The sequence below is a fragment of the Thalia democratica genome, chromosome 8 (assembly GCF_965202585.1).
Source record: "Thalia democratica chromosome 8, ktThaDemo2.hap1.1, whole genome shotgun sequence".
NCBI classification, from domain to species: Eukaryota; Metazoa; Chordata; class Thaliacea; order Salpida; family Salpidae; genus Thalia; species Thalia democratica.
The window spans coordinates 50,031,980-50,048,442 of NC_139172.1; the positions used below are offsets into that span (position 1 = coordinate 50,031,980).

General features: G+C 25.9%; 1 protein-coding gene across 1 annotated transcript; it reads right to left on the bottom strand.

Moving 5' to 3' along the window:
- Positions 1–14,055: 14,055 nt before the first annotated feature.
- On the bottom strand, positions 14,056–15,024 carry LOC145843289 (casein kinase I gamma-like). Its single transcript, XM_082950753.1, has one exon. The coding sequence runs from the start codon at positions 15,022–15,024 to the stop codon at positions 14,056–14,058; it is 969 nt and encodes a 322-aa protein (XP_082806879.1).
- Positions 15,025–16,463: the final 1,439 nt, after the last annotated feature.

Sequence of the window (16,463 nt, forward strand, 5' to 3'; positions counted from 1 at the left end):
CGCCTAAAACCTTTTTTGCTCTTATTATCAACTTCAGAATATCTAGTGTAAGTTTCAAATCATAACATTTTTGCCCCCTGTGGCTCCTAAATTTCTGCCATGGACCTAAAGGGGGCCACTTTGCCCACTTTAGGAAGCCCTGCTCTAAACGTAGTTGAGTGAGGATAATTTCATGAACAAGTTTTGAATTTAAGTTTACTGAAGTTTTTAAAAATTTTACCTTGTAGTTCTTATGAAAAGTCAGCAAACAAATAACAACAAAGTAAAAAGTTTTTATAAAATAACTTTTTATAAGCTTATCGGTTTTTTTTTTGTTATATATTACATGGACAACACTTCTTAAAAGTAAGTTTTAAAAATGTGTCCAAGTGATTTAACTAAAAATAATCGAAAATAATAATTTAAACTAAAATATTATGAATATTTAAGTTAGTTAAAAACAGTTCACTTGTACTAATTAGTCCTTAAACACAGGCTATCTTAATAAAAAAATATTTCCAAAATACAGCTACTAAATGGTAGGAGTTTGCTCATTAAACTTTTTGTGACGCATTCTGAGCGCTACAATGACGTCATGCGTTTTTATTTCGCGAATCGAAGCGTCGGTTTTGTACAAATATATATTTACTGAAACAATGATAAAGTTGAAAAATTTTCCATATTTTTATTCTGGTCAAAACTTTGCAGCAAGCACAAGCTTGTTAAAATTATTCAAGAGTTAAAAATTCTCACCCTGAATATTTTGATTGCCTTAAATTAAAATTGGTAACATGTGTTTTAAAAAGTTATTGTTCAGAAGTAGAATTTTTATTTTTCCATAAATGTAAAAAATTAAGTATAGCAATTTTGAACTAAATTTAACTAAAGATTTAAACAAGTAAATTGAATTTACAAACTGCATTAATTATTAAGAATACTTTTTTAAGGCAAAAAGTTTGTATAATTATTAATTTTTTAACGTTTAAATTTGGTATTATTTTGTTATTAATAATAAATATTTCAACAATTAAAGTTAATTTGAATGCTTATAAAGATAGTTTATGTAATTAGTTACTAAAAACGCAAAAAGTGTTTATTTTTTGCTTTTAAAAAATTGTTTAGTTAGATTGTAATTTTTTGTAAACAGTAATGGTCCATTTTTGAAAAGCTGATAAAACTGATGAATATTTAAATTTTTAAATAAAAAATGTGTTACTGTTTGAGAACTTTAATTTATTACGGAATGTGCAAAATTAATTAGAAATTTTGCTAATAAAGTATTATGAATAATCTTAAAAAAGATACAAAAATCTAAAACGTTTAGTAGTTTTTAATATGTGTAAAGTACTTAACTAATTATTATTCAATACAAGTGTATATAACCCTATATAAAACAATTGTAAAAAAAAATCTGAAAAGTTATAAATTAGGTTAAGCTTGGTGGTTGCAATTAGTTTAATTCAGTAGATTACAAAACGTGATAGATGTAATATTCTTGTTAGAATTTTTTTTTTAATTATGACTGTTAAAAATAAACTAAGTTTTTTTAAAGTTATATATCAAAGCTTCATTACAAGACATTTTTTCACAAGTAATAAACAAAACTATGTACTATATGGAAAACAAACTATAATTTGTAACGAAGCCATTAAACAAAATAAAAAAAAGAAAATATTAAACACTGTACATGTCTTAATATAAAGTTTATTTTTTACAATGCCTTGTAAAAGCTTTATGCAGTTTTTTAATAAATAATTTAGATAAAAAACAAAAGAAGTTAAATTATGATGTTTAAAACTAAATAATTAAACCGACTTGATAATGTATAAAAATAAAAGTAAGATATTTAAAGTACTACGATTAGTTTTACAACATTTAGTTTAAAAAAAGTTTTCTAAAAGATTTTTTTCAATAAAGTCTATAAACATTAACTTATGTGTTGCAAAAGAATTAGTGTGAAAATGTCAAAATTATTATTTTGAATAAAATAAAAACGAATCGAAAAACTTAATAGTAACACTATAAGTTGGCTTTAAATTTGTTTTAACAAACATAAAAATTACTTTCCCTGATAAAAAATTGTTTAAAAAACGCTAAAGTAAACTAAAATCTTTACTATTTGTTGTTGCTTTTTTTGCAACTTGAAATTATCATGGACTGTGTGAAATTTGTCAACAATAAAATCAAATAGAAAATATCGTAACTAATTAGTAAGTATCGAAATAAGAAGTAATATTTACAAGTTTGAATATTTGAACACTATATGAGTTATTGAATAAAAACGTGTACACTAAACTTAATAAGTTTCGAAAACAAAGGCTAAAAGTTTTAAAATCTACTTTTGAGTTTTAGCTATTAAAAATTTATTTGTAAATATTGTAGTATTTGACTTAACCAATATTGCGAGATTTTTTAGCTTCAGCTTTAACTTTAGATTCCGCTTTTATTAAATAGACATTTAAAACTAAACAATTTTTAGTTTAAGCATATAATATTGTCTAACAAAACAAAGATACAATAGAGCTTGTTATTAATTTTTTTTTATTATAAACGGTTGTAAACTATTATTGATTTAGATATAATTTTTTAACTTTGTAAAAAGTAACAATTCTAAATTTTTTTACAACAAAGTTACTCTACATATAATAATATAAACTTGGTTAATATATAATTTTAAGTTCAAAAAAAAAAACTGAAACTGATAGAAAGTTTAGTAACATATAAATGTAGAAAATACTATTAACTTCGTAATTAATAATTAACGAAATGTGTATTGGAGTTTTAGCAATAAATTTATAGAGAGATTCACACTCAAAGAGCCTTTATACAATTATGACAAAAGTCAACGAAATGTGTTTTTGTTTAAGCTAATAATTTAGTGTATCAAAGCTAAACATAGTTAACTTAAATTTATTTTAAAGGTAATTTTGAGTAGTTAAAACTAAACTTACCTACTTCAATGTTTGTAAAAACATTTACCGAAGTTGATTAATTTTTGTTTATTTCAGCTTAGTATGCTAACGCTTTAAAAGTAAATATGTAGAAACTTCGATAATGAACTTATGTTTAAAAGCTTTTAACTCTAAATTAACAAATTGTAAATATTATTTTAAAAAACTTTAGGTTTAGTTATACTAATTCTATTATTTAATAATTGATTTTAGCTCAGTCTTATAAGCACACATTTTTCTCATTTTAAGTTTTTACCACAAAAAATAAATAGTTGTATTATTTAACCTCTGTTTTAATTGTTAATATATACAAAAAAATAACAGCGCTTAGTTTTATTTGCAACATTAAGTAAATTTCTAATGGACGTAGATAACTTTTAAAGAAATATATTGTAACTGATTCACAGAAAGACATATTAGTCTAATTATAAATAATTTTTGGTTGTTAGTTATAGGTATTTGTTTATTTTAGCAAAAGTTTTTTTCAAAGCTTTTGTAATTTTGAGTTTATTTTATTCAATGGACCTGTAGCAGCCTTTTAAACAATATTGACTTAATTAAACAAACAATAATACGCAAACAAAAACACATTGTCAAGTTTTTATGATAATATTTTTAGATTTTGTATTTATAGAAATGTAAACACTTACTTATACGAATTACAATGTTCTATTTACTATAATTGGTTTATAATTATTCAAAAATAAAGCAAAGTATGTTATTTTTAAAAGATTTATACATTTTTGTTTTACAACAAGCACTTTTAGCTTATACTTTTAAATTTAACAATTGTTATGTTTAAAATAGCTTTTTGTACAATGAGGAATTTTGAGGAACATCTTAAGAATTTAGTGAAAAAAATTTTTTTAAATTATTTTTCACTTACTTCGATTTTTTGTTGTTGTTTATAAACAACTTTAAATTATGCGTTATGCGAGTTACAAATCACTATTTGCTAATTTAACTTTTTAGATTAGTTAATTAAGTAAAGTTATATTGTATGAAGCTTGTTTGAATTGTTTGTTACTAGTACCGCTAGAAAAGTTTGTATAAACTGTATACTACATGAGATATTGTGTAGCTGGTTATAAAAGCGAGTTAATTGGTAGTAATAAACTAAAGTAGAAAAAGAATGTTTACTGCTATAAATAAAGGTGATATGAAACTTTTTACAACTACGTAATACTTTAACCTTAAACAATAAGGATTTTAGCCTAATAAAGTGTATGTTTAAAAAATATTTCATTTAGAATTTACTAGCTAAGTGTTTTATTATTAAAGGTTCTAAAAACTTTAAAGCATTTAAACGTTGTTAATTAAATATTACCAAAATATCTCAAGTTAGGTCATGTTAATAAATTTAACACTTATCTGAACATTTTCTATTTTTGTTTTCTATGCTATTGTATATAGTAAAAATACTAAACACTTTTGAGTTATAACTTTACAATTCTATTTTGATTTAAATAGTCTTATAATCAGATTACCATAGTTTTTATAAATAAAATTTAAAATCTAAAAACAAACTTATGCGTATTAATGCAATATTTAAAGTCATCACCTCTCTACCTTTGTTTAGTTCATATAAAAAGATAAATCAATAATGAAATGACCTTCTCAAAAGAACCAGATATTGAAATCGTTGTAAAGTCTTTAAAATTTAATTTATAGTACTTCTAACTAAACATTTTATCTTTTTAAATAGATATGTTATAGAAAAATAATATCTAATAGTGTTTTTAAAACAAAAAAAAAACGAAACCCTTAAACTTTTAATTTTGTTTTTCGTTTTGAATGATATTTAATCGTGTTATAATGCTTTTGCATTTAAATAACTATCTGTAAGTTAAAAAAAATATTTCGAACTATGAACATTTTGTTTATTGTTGATATAGCTGTAAATATCAGCAGTAAGCTGTGTTAGTAAAAACGTAAGAAACTAAAATTTAGAGTATCAAGCTGTTTTGATTTAGTTATTAACAAGCAAAATACTACTTTTATTATAATAACCTTAATTATTTGTAAAATATATAACTATGATATTATAAAAATTTATAATTATTGAAATAATATAGCTATAGTAAGTATTCAATGTAAAATAAACATAACAAAAACTAGTAAAAGTTTTTTAGTTATTATAGTCTACGTTTTAAAAACCTTTTATATTACCAAAAGTAACTTCTAAATATTTTTAAATAACCTTAATGAATTTATAATTCAGCTTTCAATCCTAAACAATACTAAAAAGCAGAATAACGCTTGGTATCATTATGCAACTGTATATAGTTAAAGTTATCTAGAGAGTTTTATATTTCTAAGGTCATTGATAAATTTAAGATTTGTATTGTTAACTACTAACCAATGATAATCTTATGCTCAGTGGTCACAACAATTTTTGAAGTGACGCACCTGCCAAGAAAACAAAAAACAAACCTAATATTGTTAGAAATTACTTTCACTAAAGTCTTTTTTAATATATTTTTAGTATTTTTTAGGTAGAGACAGTTTCTATTTTTTTCAGCTTTTTTTATTAACATTTCAACGACTTATTTTATAAACTTATATGGTAAGGTGTCACATCGTTTTTATGTTTTTGTGTTTTATAACAACTTATATAAATAAAACCATCTTGAGGAGTGTACTAGTCTTGCTTGTTTTACTCAATGCTATGTTTACTTATTTAGAAAAATTTTAATTGTTCAATTACTAATTGATCCAACATAATGATGTTAGTATAAAAATAGTTTCAGATTACTCATCAAAAAAATTAATTCAAGTTTTAAAATATAAAAAGGTTTAACATTTGTTTTTTAAGATTAGTTTTAAAGATTAATGTTGATTTTGTAATTGTTTCAGAAAATTTAAGTAACATATTATATAAGAAATGTATGTTACACTGTTTATACATAAATTAAACTAAATTAATTTCTTATTGTTTATATGAGAAGGTCTAATCTATATTTTTTTTTAATAAAACTATAAATACAACTATAATTTTTTTAAACATGTTTAATTTAATCTTTTTTATATTTTTACTTTGAACTAACATTAAGTAAATAAGTTTATTCAACAAAAACGAGGAAAAGAAAATGAAAAAATAACAAAGTTATTACATACAGTTTAGTTAAACTTAACAATAGTATAAACAAGATAAAATACTAATACTCACCAAACTTCGTTTAGTTTGTTTCAAGTTCATTTTAAAAGGTAGTTCAATTAATTTTAAAATAGTTATTCCAACTAGATTAACAAGCATCATCTTAATTTGTATTATCTAAAGATCTATTCTTAACTTTACACTGAAAACAACGTGTTTATTTTTGTAGAAATTTATGACACATCATTTTTCAAACAATTAAATAGAAATTTATATAAACAAGAAAATTAAATTTTAATCACTGTTTAGCAACTTCAAAATTATACGGAAAAAGTTAGAAATTTACCTGTTAATAAGAATATAAATCTCAAAGTAGAAACTAATAAATGAAATTGAGTGTGTCAAAGACTTTTACTTTTTGAACGCTAGCTGTGATATTCCTTATAGATAGTTTGTTTAAAAGAGGTTTAGTAGCTTAGGTGAGATAGTAGATCATTTCTAAAAACATAAGATTTATACTTTTAGTAGTTTTCGAGGTATATTTGCAATTATACACATTAGAGCGCTCGAATTAATGTATGGAGATACAAATTTTTATTACAACTTGATGAGATTAAGATCTGTCCATCGAAACAATTCTTTAAAATTAAACAAATATTTTCACTTCTAATGTATTTTACTTTCATTAGTATGCAAAAACAGTCAAAGTTCAACTTTAATTAAAGAACATTAAGAACACAAGTCGTTAAAAGGCATTCGTGGTTTTCGACTTGATAACCAAAAAGGTTCTTCGTGCACCAGGTCCTAGGACAAGATATTTTGAGCATTTTTTTCGTCGTTTGATAAACTACAACAATACTACGCGCACAACTATTAAACTGTGTTTAGTACTTTGGCGAATTTAGACTCGAAACATATTCTTACATTTATTACTGTTCACTTTGATCGAGTTAATTTATTTTATTTTAAAGGCAGCAGACACCTGCTCCTGATATAAAAGTAGTAGTTTTAAATGATTTACTTGTTTACAAACTTTTTATTTGATATTACAGATTCTACTTGTAGAGCTAAATATTAAAACATGAATACTTCAAAAGTTACGTCATAATGGTTTAAAGCAAAATCTTCAAATTGTACAACATTTTGAATTCATTATCATTTTGTTCCAGCTATAAGTAGTTGAGTAAACAATTGTATTTTGAATTTGTTTTATAATGTTTTTCTGTTTGGTCTTTTATCATCAAATCTTAACATAGATTTTTCACGTTTTTTTTGTTTAACAGCTAATTAAAATTGGTTTAATAAAAACTACCAAGGTATTTAGTTTCAATTTCAGCTACAATTTCAAACTGAATACAAACCTAAAAGATCTGAGCTCATTGTTAAGGCAAAATGTGATTTGGCATTGAAGAAAACAAACTTGGAAGAAACGTTTTGCATTAGGAAACAATTTCTTTACATGTAGTGAGCGTTTTGAAAAATGTTTATTTTTTATATCAAATTTTAAGCATTCTTATAGAAACAAAATTTCCATCTAGACCGGAAAGAAAATTCAACTGCTTAACCAAACACATCTTAAAAACGTCTGAATCAGTTGAATTTCTCAAGTTTGTTTGTAGAGAATTAGGAGTTTTTATTCAAGCAATATTAAACAAAGATTCTGTCTCATCCATAATTAAGTGGATTAGCTGATAAATTAAGTTTTCCAAAAAGTCCAAAACTGTTATTGAGCTTTCTCATAGATAAAATAAGAACTCTGAGTCAAGTTAATTATTAAAGCAAGCTTAGAAAAAGAATTTTTTTTTCATAAAGAAACTAAGTGTTTTTTATTGGTCAAGTCTAAAAATTAAATTTCTTGTTAAAGCATTTTAAATTAAACTTCAACTAAGGCAGTCATCTAGATTAAATAATTGAAATGTCTTTGGAGGAGCAAACTAAAAAAACACGTTTGGAACAAAGCCCTTTCTTTAAAGAGCAAGTAGAGATAACCAAAGCTGTTAGAAAACTTGTATAGATATATGAACTTTATTTTTCTTTTAACATTTTGTCTTTTTCAAGCACAGAAAAAACTTATTGAGTTATAAATACTTTCAGACTTTATTTTTAACTCAATTAGTGAGACCAAACTTTTATTTTTAACAACTATTCTGTACTAAATATTAAAACATTAGTTGATCTTTTTTTTGCTTTATTGACCTCAAAAATAGCCATATGCATTAATTGTATTAGCTTAAAATAAGTTTAAGCTCTTTGTTAAAGCAAAATGTGATTTTGAAGTTAATCTACAGTCGATATCATTGAAAAAACTGAAGCTTTTAATCTGAACTTTTGGAACTTAACTACTTTTCTTAATATTAACATTAATTTGCAGTTAACTTGCAAAATAAATCTATTTAAAAAATATCTATAAAAATACTTTTGGGTCAAAAACAATTGAATACAAGAGAATCTGCATACATTTTTTCGAAAATTATCTAAAATGCATAGACATAAAACACACAACAAATATACAAAACAGTATTTTTGTCTATTAATCATTTTAAAGATGCTTGGGTTTTTATTGGTTGTGTTACAAGTTTGTAAGCATAAGACTTTACACCTTTCTTCATGAAACTGGAAACAAATTTATCAGAATATTTTTTTGAAGTCAAAAACTGTTGACTTTCTGTATGTACTAAAGCTGTACTGTAAGTATTTTAATCTTCATAAAATACTGAAATCTATATCGAATTTCAAATTACTCTTACTTTATCAAACTAACATATGTTTCCGTGTCTTAACAAGTCAGCACACTTTAATAAAGCTAAGTAAACCCAAGAGATACTAATCCAATAAAACAATCTATCATCATTTGATATTTTTGGTATAAGGTTTTTCTTTCAGTTGTATTTCTGGACAACACTTTTCTATAATTCTCAAATCAGTCCAGGACACAGTCAATTGTTATTACTTGTGATTTTTTTCCTGCATCAGTAGTTAAAAAAATCCGAAATCGATTTGAACTAAAATATGCAACAAGCTTCTAGATTTTTTAAACCATCGTTTGATTTTTTTACTACTGATGCAGGAAAAAAATCAAACGATGGTTTAATAAATCTAGAAGCTTGTTGCATATTTTAGTTCAAATCGATTTCGGACAACAGTCCTTCTTCCGTGAACTTTAAACTAATTGTATTTCTGAGAAGGTTTCTAGTTTTTTGCTTTTAAGATGATATCTTGCTTTAACAACAAGCTTAAATCTTGTTTATTTTTAAAACCGCTTGCCAATGGTGTTTTAGAAATGTTTTTATAGTGACATGTTTATAATTTTTTTTTCTAAATTGCACTAGAAATATATTGATCAGTTTTGAAAAAATTTCAATGTTTATTTTAATAGAACCAGGGTTTAGCTAAAGACAATATCAAACAAAGATTTTTATTCGTCTGTTATTAATAAGTCTAACTGATCAAACAACTGTTTCTTAATCAGTCTACAAATTTTATTTAATTGTATTTTAGATATCAAACGTATTTGCAATACGTTTTAGAGGACGCTTTAGCATCCAACTGAAACTTATTGTATTTACATTTGTATCTTAACCTTTAAATTTCATACCTCTTATTATTATTTTCAACTTTGTCTTGAATTCTAGCAATATTGCTTCCTTAACAAAGTAACTGAATAAGTTATAACAAACAAATGTCATCTTGTTTTTTTCTTGGCAAAGCTTTTTACATCTTTTCTTCAATGATAAACTTGAAGCTTTTTTTTTTTTTGCTTCTATATTAACAACACTACAAAACAATTTGTAACCATATAACTTGCAGATGTTACTTTTACTCTTTATTGCTTAAACTTTTAAGCATAACAACTCATCTTTTATGTTTTAAATAATACAATTCACACTGAAGTTTTAACAATTATTAATTAGTAAACGTATGAAAATATATTGCAAGATTTCCACAGTTAGTATAGTTAAAAACCGTTGAAATTTTTGCCTAAAATATTAAAAGTTGATCTTACGCCTAATTATTTTCCATACTCTGTTCCATATCAGATCAAGAGCACCACTATTAATAAAGCAAGACTAGTTTTTGTGATGATAACATTATATTTTCAAGTTGCAAGGTTTTCCGTCATTTTGCTGGAGATAGGCTGCTGAAGCAAGATAATAAGCTGCTACCTGTAATCTAAAACTTTTGATGTTTTTGAACTTTCCTTTACTGAGGTATTTATTAGTTTGCTGATTTAAAGAAGTCTAACTAAAGCATCTCTGTTCCAAGTACCATCGCCTAAACAAAGATTATAAATTTTAGTATTAAAAAAACATAACAATGTTTGTGTATTTTGTTGTATTTATATCACAAGCTAATGAGACTAAAAGCTACTTTTTTTTCACAAGCATTTGGTATAAGTAAGAATTTTAATAATCTTATTAGAAATAGTTTTATTTTAGCAAAAATGTTATATTAGTGCGCATCATTAACTGCTGTAGAACACTCTTTGAAGCAGATCAATCTTTAGATGATTGCAGGCTTTCAGAACAAGCTGATAATAAGATTTGTTATTACATCTTTCTTATTTTTAATCTGAACTATTTTATCAGTTAGAAGCTCTTTTCAATTTTCTCTCATTTATACAACTTCTATTGTGTTAAAATTTGCTTTCATTTGTTGTTTGACATTTTGATGCTAAAACTTCATCTTCTTTAAAAGATTTTTTTTTCTATTACCATCGAAGCTCTATCCGACTACTTCAGTTTTATAAAAATAAGTTAGATAAAATAGCAATTGATCAAGCCCATTTAAAATTTTGTGCATAGACTTGCAGCACAACACCAGCTCAACTCACAATTTGTGCTTTTTTATTTATAACAAACATTTTGTTTGTAAAAACACTTTAAGCAACTTAAATTATTTTTGTAAACCACATTATATACATTATGTTTTTGGTATTTAATTCATATGGAAGTTAAGGATTTGTTCTAAACTGACATCTTGCCTTAACAATCAGCTCAAATCATTTTTTTCTGTTTTCAAAACCTCTTTTGTCAGGTGTTTTTATTTACATTAAATATTTTTAAAGCTTCTAAGTTATTTTTATAAAAAGTAAAAAAAAACATTTGTCACAAATTTACCACTTTAGTTTTATTTATCTTTCTAGTTTAAATTAATAATTAAATTAAGCTATTGAATACGTAAGACTCTCAGAATATGCAGTTGAAAACAGTTCTCCGCTCTCACTAAAACTAAAAAATTCTCCTTTTTATAACTTTTAGCAAACTCAGGATAGTCCAAAAAATGTTGTCCAATCGCCGAGAAGTATTTTTTCGTTGGTTTCTCCGAACGGCCATCAAACCAGCTTTTCATAACTTTCGGAACATGCTGATCGATTCTCACATGTTCTCATCTCATTTATGCTCCAAAGTAGTTAAAAACGGAATACTAATTAATTTTATAGAAACATAAACAAAAATGTAATGTAAGGGTTACGTAGGCTAAAGCATAAGTAATTATTACGATCACTGCGGTACTTTGGAGAAAAAGATCCCTGAAAATCTACTTTTGTTAAAGTGTAGTGGTTTGTTAAAATATTTACTGATTTCTTGTAACTGTGCGAGACAGTACTTCCGACTTGAACAAGTGGCAACACCCATTTTGAAGTCCCTAGTTTTCAGGTTGCTATTTTTATTTTGCTAACTTAGCACTGAATAATGAAATAAATAGAAAAAAATAAACGATTGTATGTTTCAAGTTAAAGTGACATGCTTAAATAACTGCTAATTAATTTTATGCGACTATATGAAAATTCAAATCAAACAACAGTTCTGGATTCAATTTTAGTCAATTAGGAAATAGGAATTTTTATCGCTTGAAAAAAGTAAAACTTAAGTTTTGTTTTTTTATACCCTAAAACTTTGGTGCACCTTAAAAGTTTTGTACACTCTAAAAACTTTGTGCACCTGAATAAATATTTTTGTAAACCACATTATATACATTATGTTTTTGGTATTTAATTCATATGGAAGTTAAGGATTTGTTCTAAACTGACATCTTGCCTTAACAATCAGCTCAAATCATTTTTTTCTGTTTTCAAAACCTCTTTTGTCAGGTGTTTTTATTTACATTAAATATTTTTAAAGCTTCTAAGTTATTTTTATAAAAAGTAAAAAAAAACATTTGTCACAAATTTACCACTTTAGTTTTATTTATCTTTCTAGTTTAAATTAATAATTAAATTAAGCTATTGAATACGTAAGACTCTCAGAATATGCAGTTGAAAACAGTTCTCCGCTCTCACTACAGTACACTACCGCTTAAGTACGCAAATTGAACCCGACCAAAAAGTGCGTACTTAGCACGGGTAGTGCGTACTTTTTGACGATATAGTGTAATATGAAATTTAGTTGTTTGTTTTCTTTCTTACAACTAGCCACCAAATAATTATGCCAAATAAACAAGTCATTTATTTTAAATAACATTTAAAACATAATTCTAATTTGCAAATTTTTTTAATAGATTTTAAAATGATTTAGGCAAAAAAACTGGAATTTCTTGAAGTTCTAGTATAACATCCTTTACTTTGTCTTTCTGGATAAGTGCGTACTTAAGGCGTGATGCGTACCAAAAAAAGTGCGTACTTAAGCGGTAGTATACTGTAAAACTAAAAAATTCTCCTTTTTATAACTTTTAGCAAACTCAGGATAGTCCAAAAAATGTTGTCCAATCGCCGAGAAGTATTTTTTCGTTGGTTTCTCCGAACGGCCATCAAACCAGCTTTTCATAACTTTCGGAACATGCTGATCGATTCTCACATGTTCTCATCTCATTTATGCTCCAAAGTAGTTAAAAACGGAATACTAATTAATTTTATAGAAACATAAACAAAAATGTAATGTAAGGGTTACGTAGGCTAAAGCATAAGTAATTATTACGATCACTGCGGTACTTTGGAGAAAAAGATCCCTGAAAATCTACTTTTGTTAAAGTGTAGTGGTTTGTTAAAATATTTACTGATTTCTTGTAACTGTGCGAGACAGTACTTCCGACTTGAACGAGTGGCAACACCCATTTTGAAGTCTCTAGTTTCTAGAGTTTTCAGGTTGCTATTTTTATTTTGCTAACTTAGCACTGAATAATGAAATAAATAGAAAAAAATAAACGATTGTATGTTTCAAGTTAAAGTGACATGCTTAAATAACTGCTAATTAATTTTATGCGACTATATGAAAATTCAAATCAAACAACAGTTCTGGATTCAATTTTAGTCAATTAGGAAATAGGAATTTTTATCGCTTGAAAAAGTAAAACTTAAGTTTTGTTTTTTTATACCCTAAAACTTTGGTGCACCTTAAAAGTTTTGTACACTCTAAAAACGTTGTGCACCTGAATAAATAAGTTCGTTTGCTTTAATGTGCGCCGGTGCACACTTTGACGACCACTGCTTTAATCAACCCTTTTGTTTTTACGTATACATAACGGAAGTTGATTCTTTTAACCACAACCTACACACAAAAAAACTAGTCTTAAATTTTGTTACTGAATAAAATATACACTTTTTTAAGTTAACTTTAAATAAATTGAATCAGACTTGGTTTTGTACAAATTATGGATACATTTTAACTTGTTTCAAACTAGACTTAGTTCAAACTTTTTTTTTTAATTTTTTTTGAAGTTTAGTATAATTATAATTTAATTGTAAACTAAAAAATAACTTTAAACCATTAAATTTCACTATAAAATTAATTGTGTTTTGTATTAAAACAAGTTTTGAAAATATTAAAGAAATAAATATTAAGTGAAACTATTCTAAAGTAAAAAACATTTTAACAAAGACTATTTATTTATTTTAGTTTTAAGGTGGTTATAATTTGTTTTTCTTTTAGCTTCTTACCGTTTTATTTTATTAAGGATACTTATGTATTCTTTCTCAAAAAATTTATTGCCATAAGATTATAAAAAGGAAAAAAAAACTAAACCACTATGTTCTATGTTAATTTAAAGCAAAAAAAAAACAAAACGTTTAAGATAAAGGAGTTTAGTAATTTATTAACTTTTCCAATTAATCCGACTATCATTTTCGTTTTTGTTCAGTAATTTTTTAAACAATCCGCAGTACATATCGTAATCCGGCTTCTGATCAAACTTTAAACTTCTGACTTCTTTGAGGAAAAGCGCAAACTCTTTGGGCATTCCTTTGCAAATTTCATCTGCAGGCTTCTCTTTGCATTCTATCAACAGCTTCTCTTTTTCCTCCTTGCTTATTTTGTTATTCCTTTCAACTGCATTCCAAGGCAGTTTACCAGTCAACAGTTCCACAAGATTGTAGGCCAAAGACTCAAGATCGTCCTTTCGGCTCTGATTTCTCAGTTTCAGGCTGTTCACTGACTTGAAAGCCAGGGTTCCGCGCGATTTCCCGCTGTGCTCGTCTCTAACGTGCTCTCCGTTCTTCACGTAGAATGTTGAATACCCGAAATCAATCAGGTAGATCGTGTTTTGATCGAATAATCCTGTCATGAGGTTCTCAGATTTGATGTCGTTGTGAACGATGCCACAGCTGTGGACTTGATTCAGTATTTTCAACACTTGCAAGGCTACCTTCACCGTGGTCTTCAACGAAAACTTGTTCTTTCTCGTCTCTTCTCTTTTATCAAACAGATCCTTTCCGAGTTTTTCGACAACAAAACTCTGCCTTTCCTCATGAACAAATCTCGGACCGATCTTTGGAATGCCGCGAACGTTTCCCTTTTGGAGAATTTTCAGGAATTCGTACTCCTGCAAAATGTACTTGTCTTTGCTTTCAGCTAATGAAGTCTTGACCACGACATTTTTGTTTTTATAAGTGGCGTTGTACACACAGTCGCGTCCTCCTTCTTCTAACAACTCTTTCACTACTAAATCTTCTCTGTCAAACAAAATTGGTTTTTCCAATTCTTTTTCTGAATTTTTTTTCGACGTTTTGCTGGTTTCTTCGTCGGAGTTTCGTGGTACTAAGTATTTTTCTTCGTTTTGTTTCATAGCTTTATTATAGATCTTGAACTCTATAAAACTCTATGGCTTTAAGTTATATGTTTTTGGTAACCTAAGTGAATTATATTGTTTAAATAGGTTATCAAAAAAGAACTAAAATATTACATATTTAATCAGTAAGAAACAATTCATAACAAATAGCTATCTCCATTATTTAAATAAAGAAAGGTGTGCGTGTATTTTGTTTTCTAAAAATTACTAGTTTTATAATACACAAGAACTTTATATCACCAACTTTAAAATTTTAAAAGAACATTTTTTTAATTATTAATGTTGTGCCTCAAAATCAGAAATGTAAGATATGTTTTTTTAGGTTATTTGGTTTTTAATTTCAAGTTCTTATTTAGATAGGTCATTAAAAGCTTATCATTAGGAATTTATATACGTTAAGTTAAAGACTTTTTTCAATAGTTTTTAAACTACTTTATCTTTAGTCAGTCAATTTTATTTAATTCTAAATGTTTTATGAGCGTATAGGAAGTTGAAATAGTACTAGGACAAATTTAGCCATTTAGCTCTGGTTGACAGGTTTTTAAAAGTTTATCTGGAATTTAAATAAAACAGGGTTATGTCAATAAAACATTTTTTGTCTAATTGATCAAGTTACAAGGTCTGTTTATCATAATATTAGATTTAAATATTAATTACATACATACATAAAAAACAACAAGCTAAAAATCATACGAGAATCTGCTTGTACTCAGTATTGAACTCAGTATTGAAGTATACTTGTAAAGCAAATAAAAGCTTGATAAAAAGATATTTAAGTAGTTATAATTCCCCGTGTTGTTATATAATATTGAACAGTTTTTAGTAAAATAATGTTGTAAGGTAATAGTGTGGTGTACAACCACACTATTAAATATAATTTAAATTAAGCTTAACTTAATACCTAATGATACTTAAAGGTATTCATACCACTTATATAAACTAGGCATTTTTTGCGAGGTTATATTTTATATTAAAGAACATATCAAACACTAAAAAATTAAGAACAGGTAGAAAACTTTAAAAGCGGTCAAAACTTTTAGACAAAAATTAAATCTAACAGGAATATACTGGAAGAATTTAGAACTAAATAAAAAATTAACTCTTTGGAATTTAAATAAAAAATCCATTTTTAGTAATAAATATTATTTAACAAGCAACATTACAAGTAACAATATGATAACAAATAAGTCCAGTTCTGAAACTACATCTGGAAGGTCTTGACTAAATGATCACACTGTGGCTGGTTTTTAAAACTTATATATGTAACCTTTCTTTAGTAGATCAACTCGCTCTCTGGTTGACTGATTTTATGTTATTCGATGTTCAACTAAATAAAACAGCAGTTAAAATGGTTTTCCAGTATAATTTTTTATCTTATATCATTCCATTAAACTTCTTCCTCCTACCATTTTCAAAGACAACTTCACTTTACCCTT

Coding starts and splice junctions, on each gene's coding strand:
- LOC145843289 (XM_082950753.1), bottom strand. CDS start 15,024: ATGAAACAAAACGAAGAAAAATACTTAGTACCACGAAACTCCGACGAA.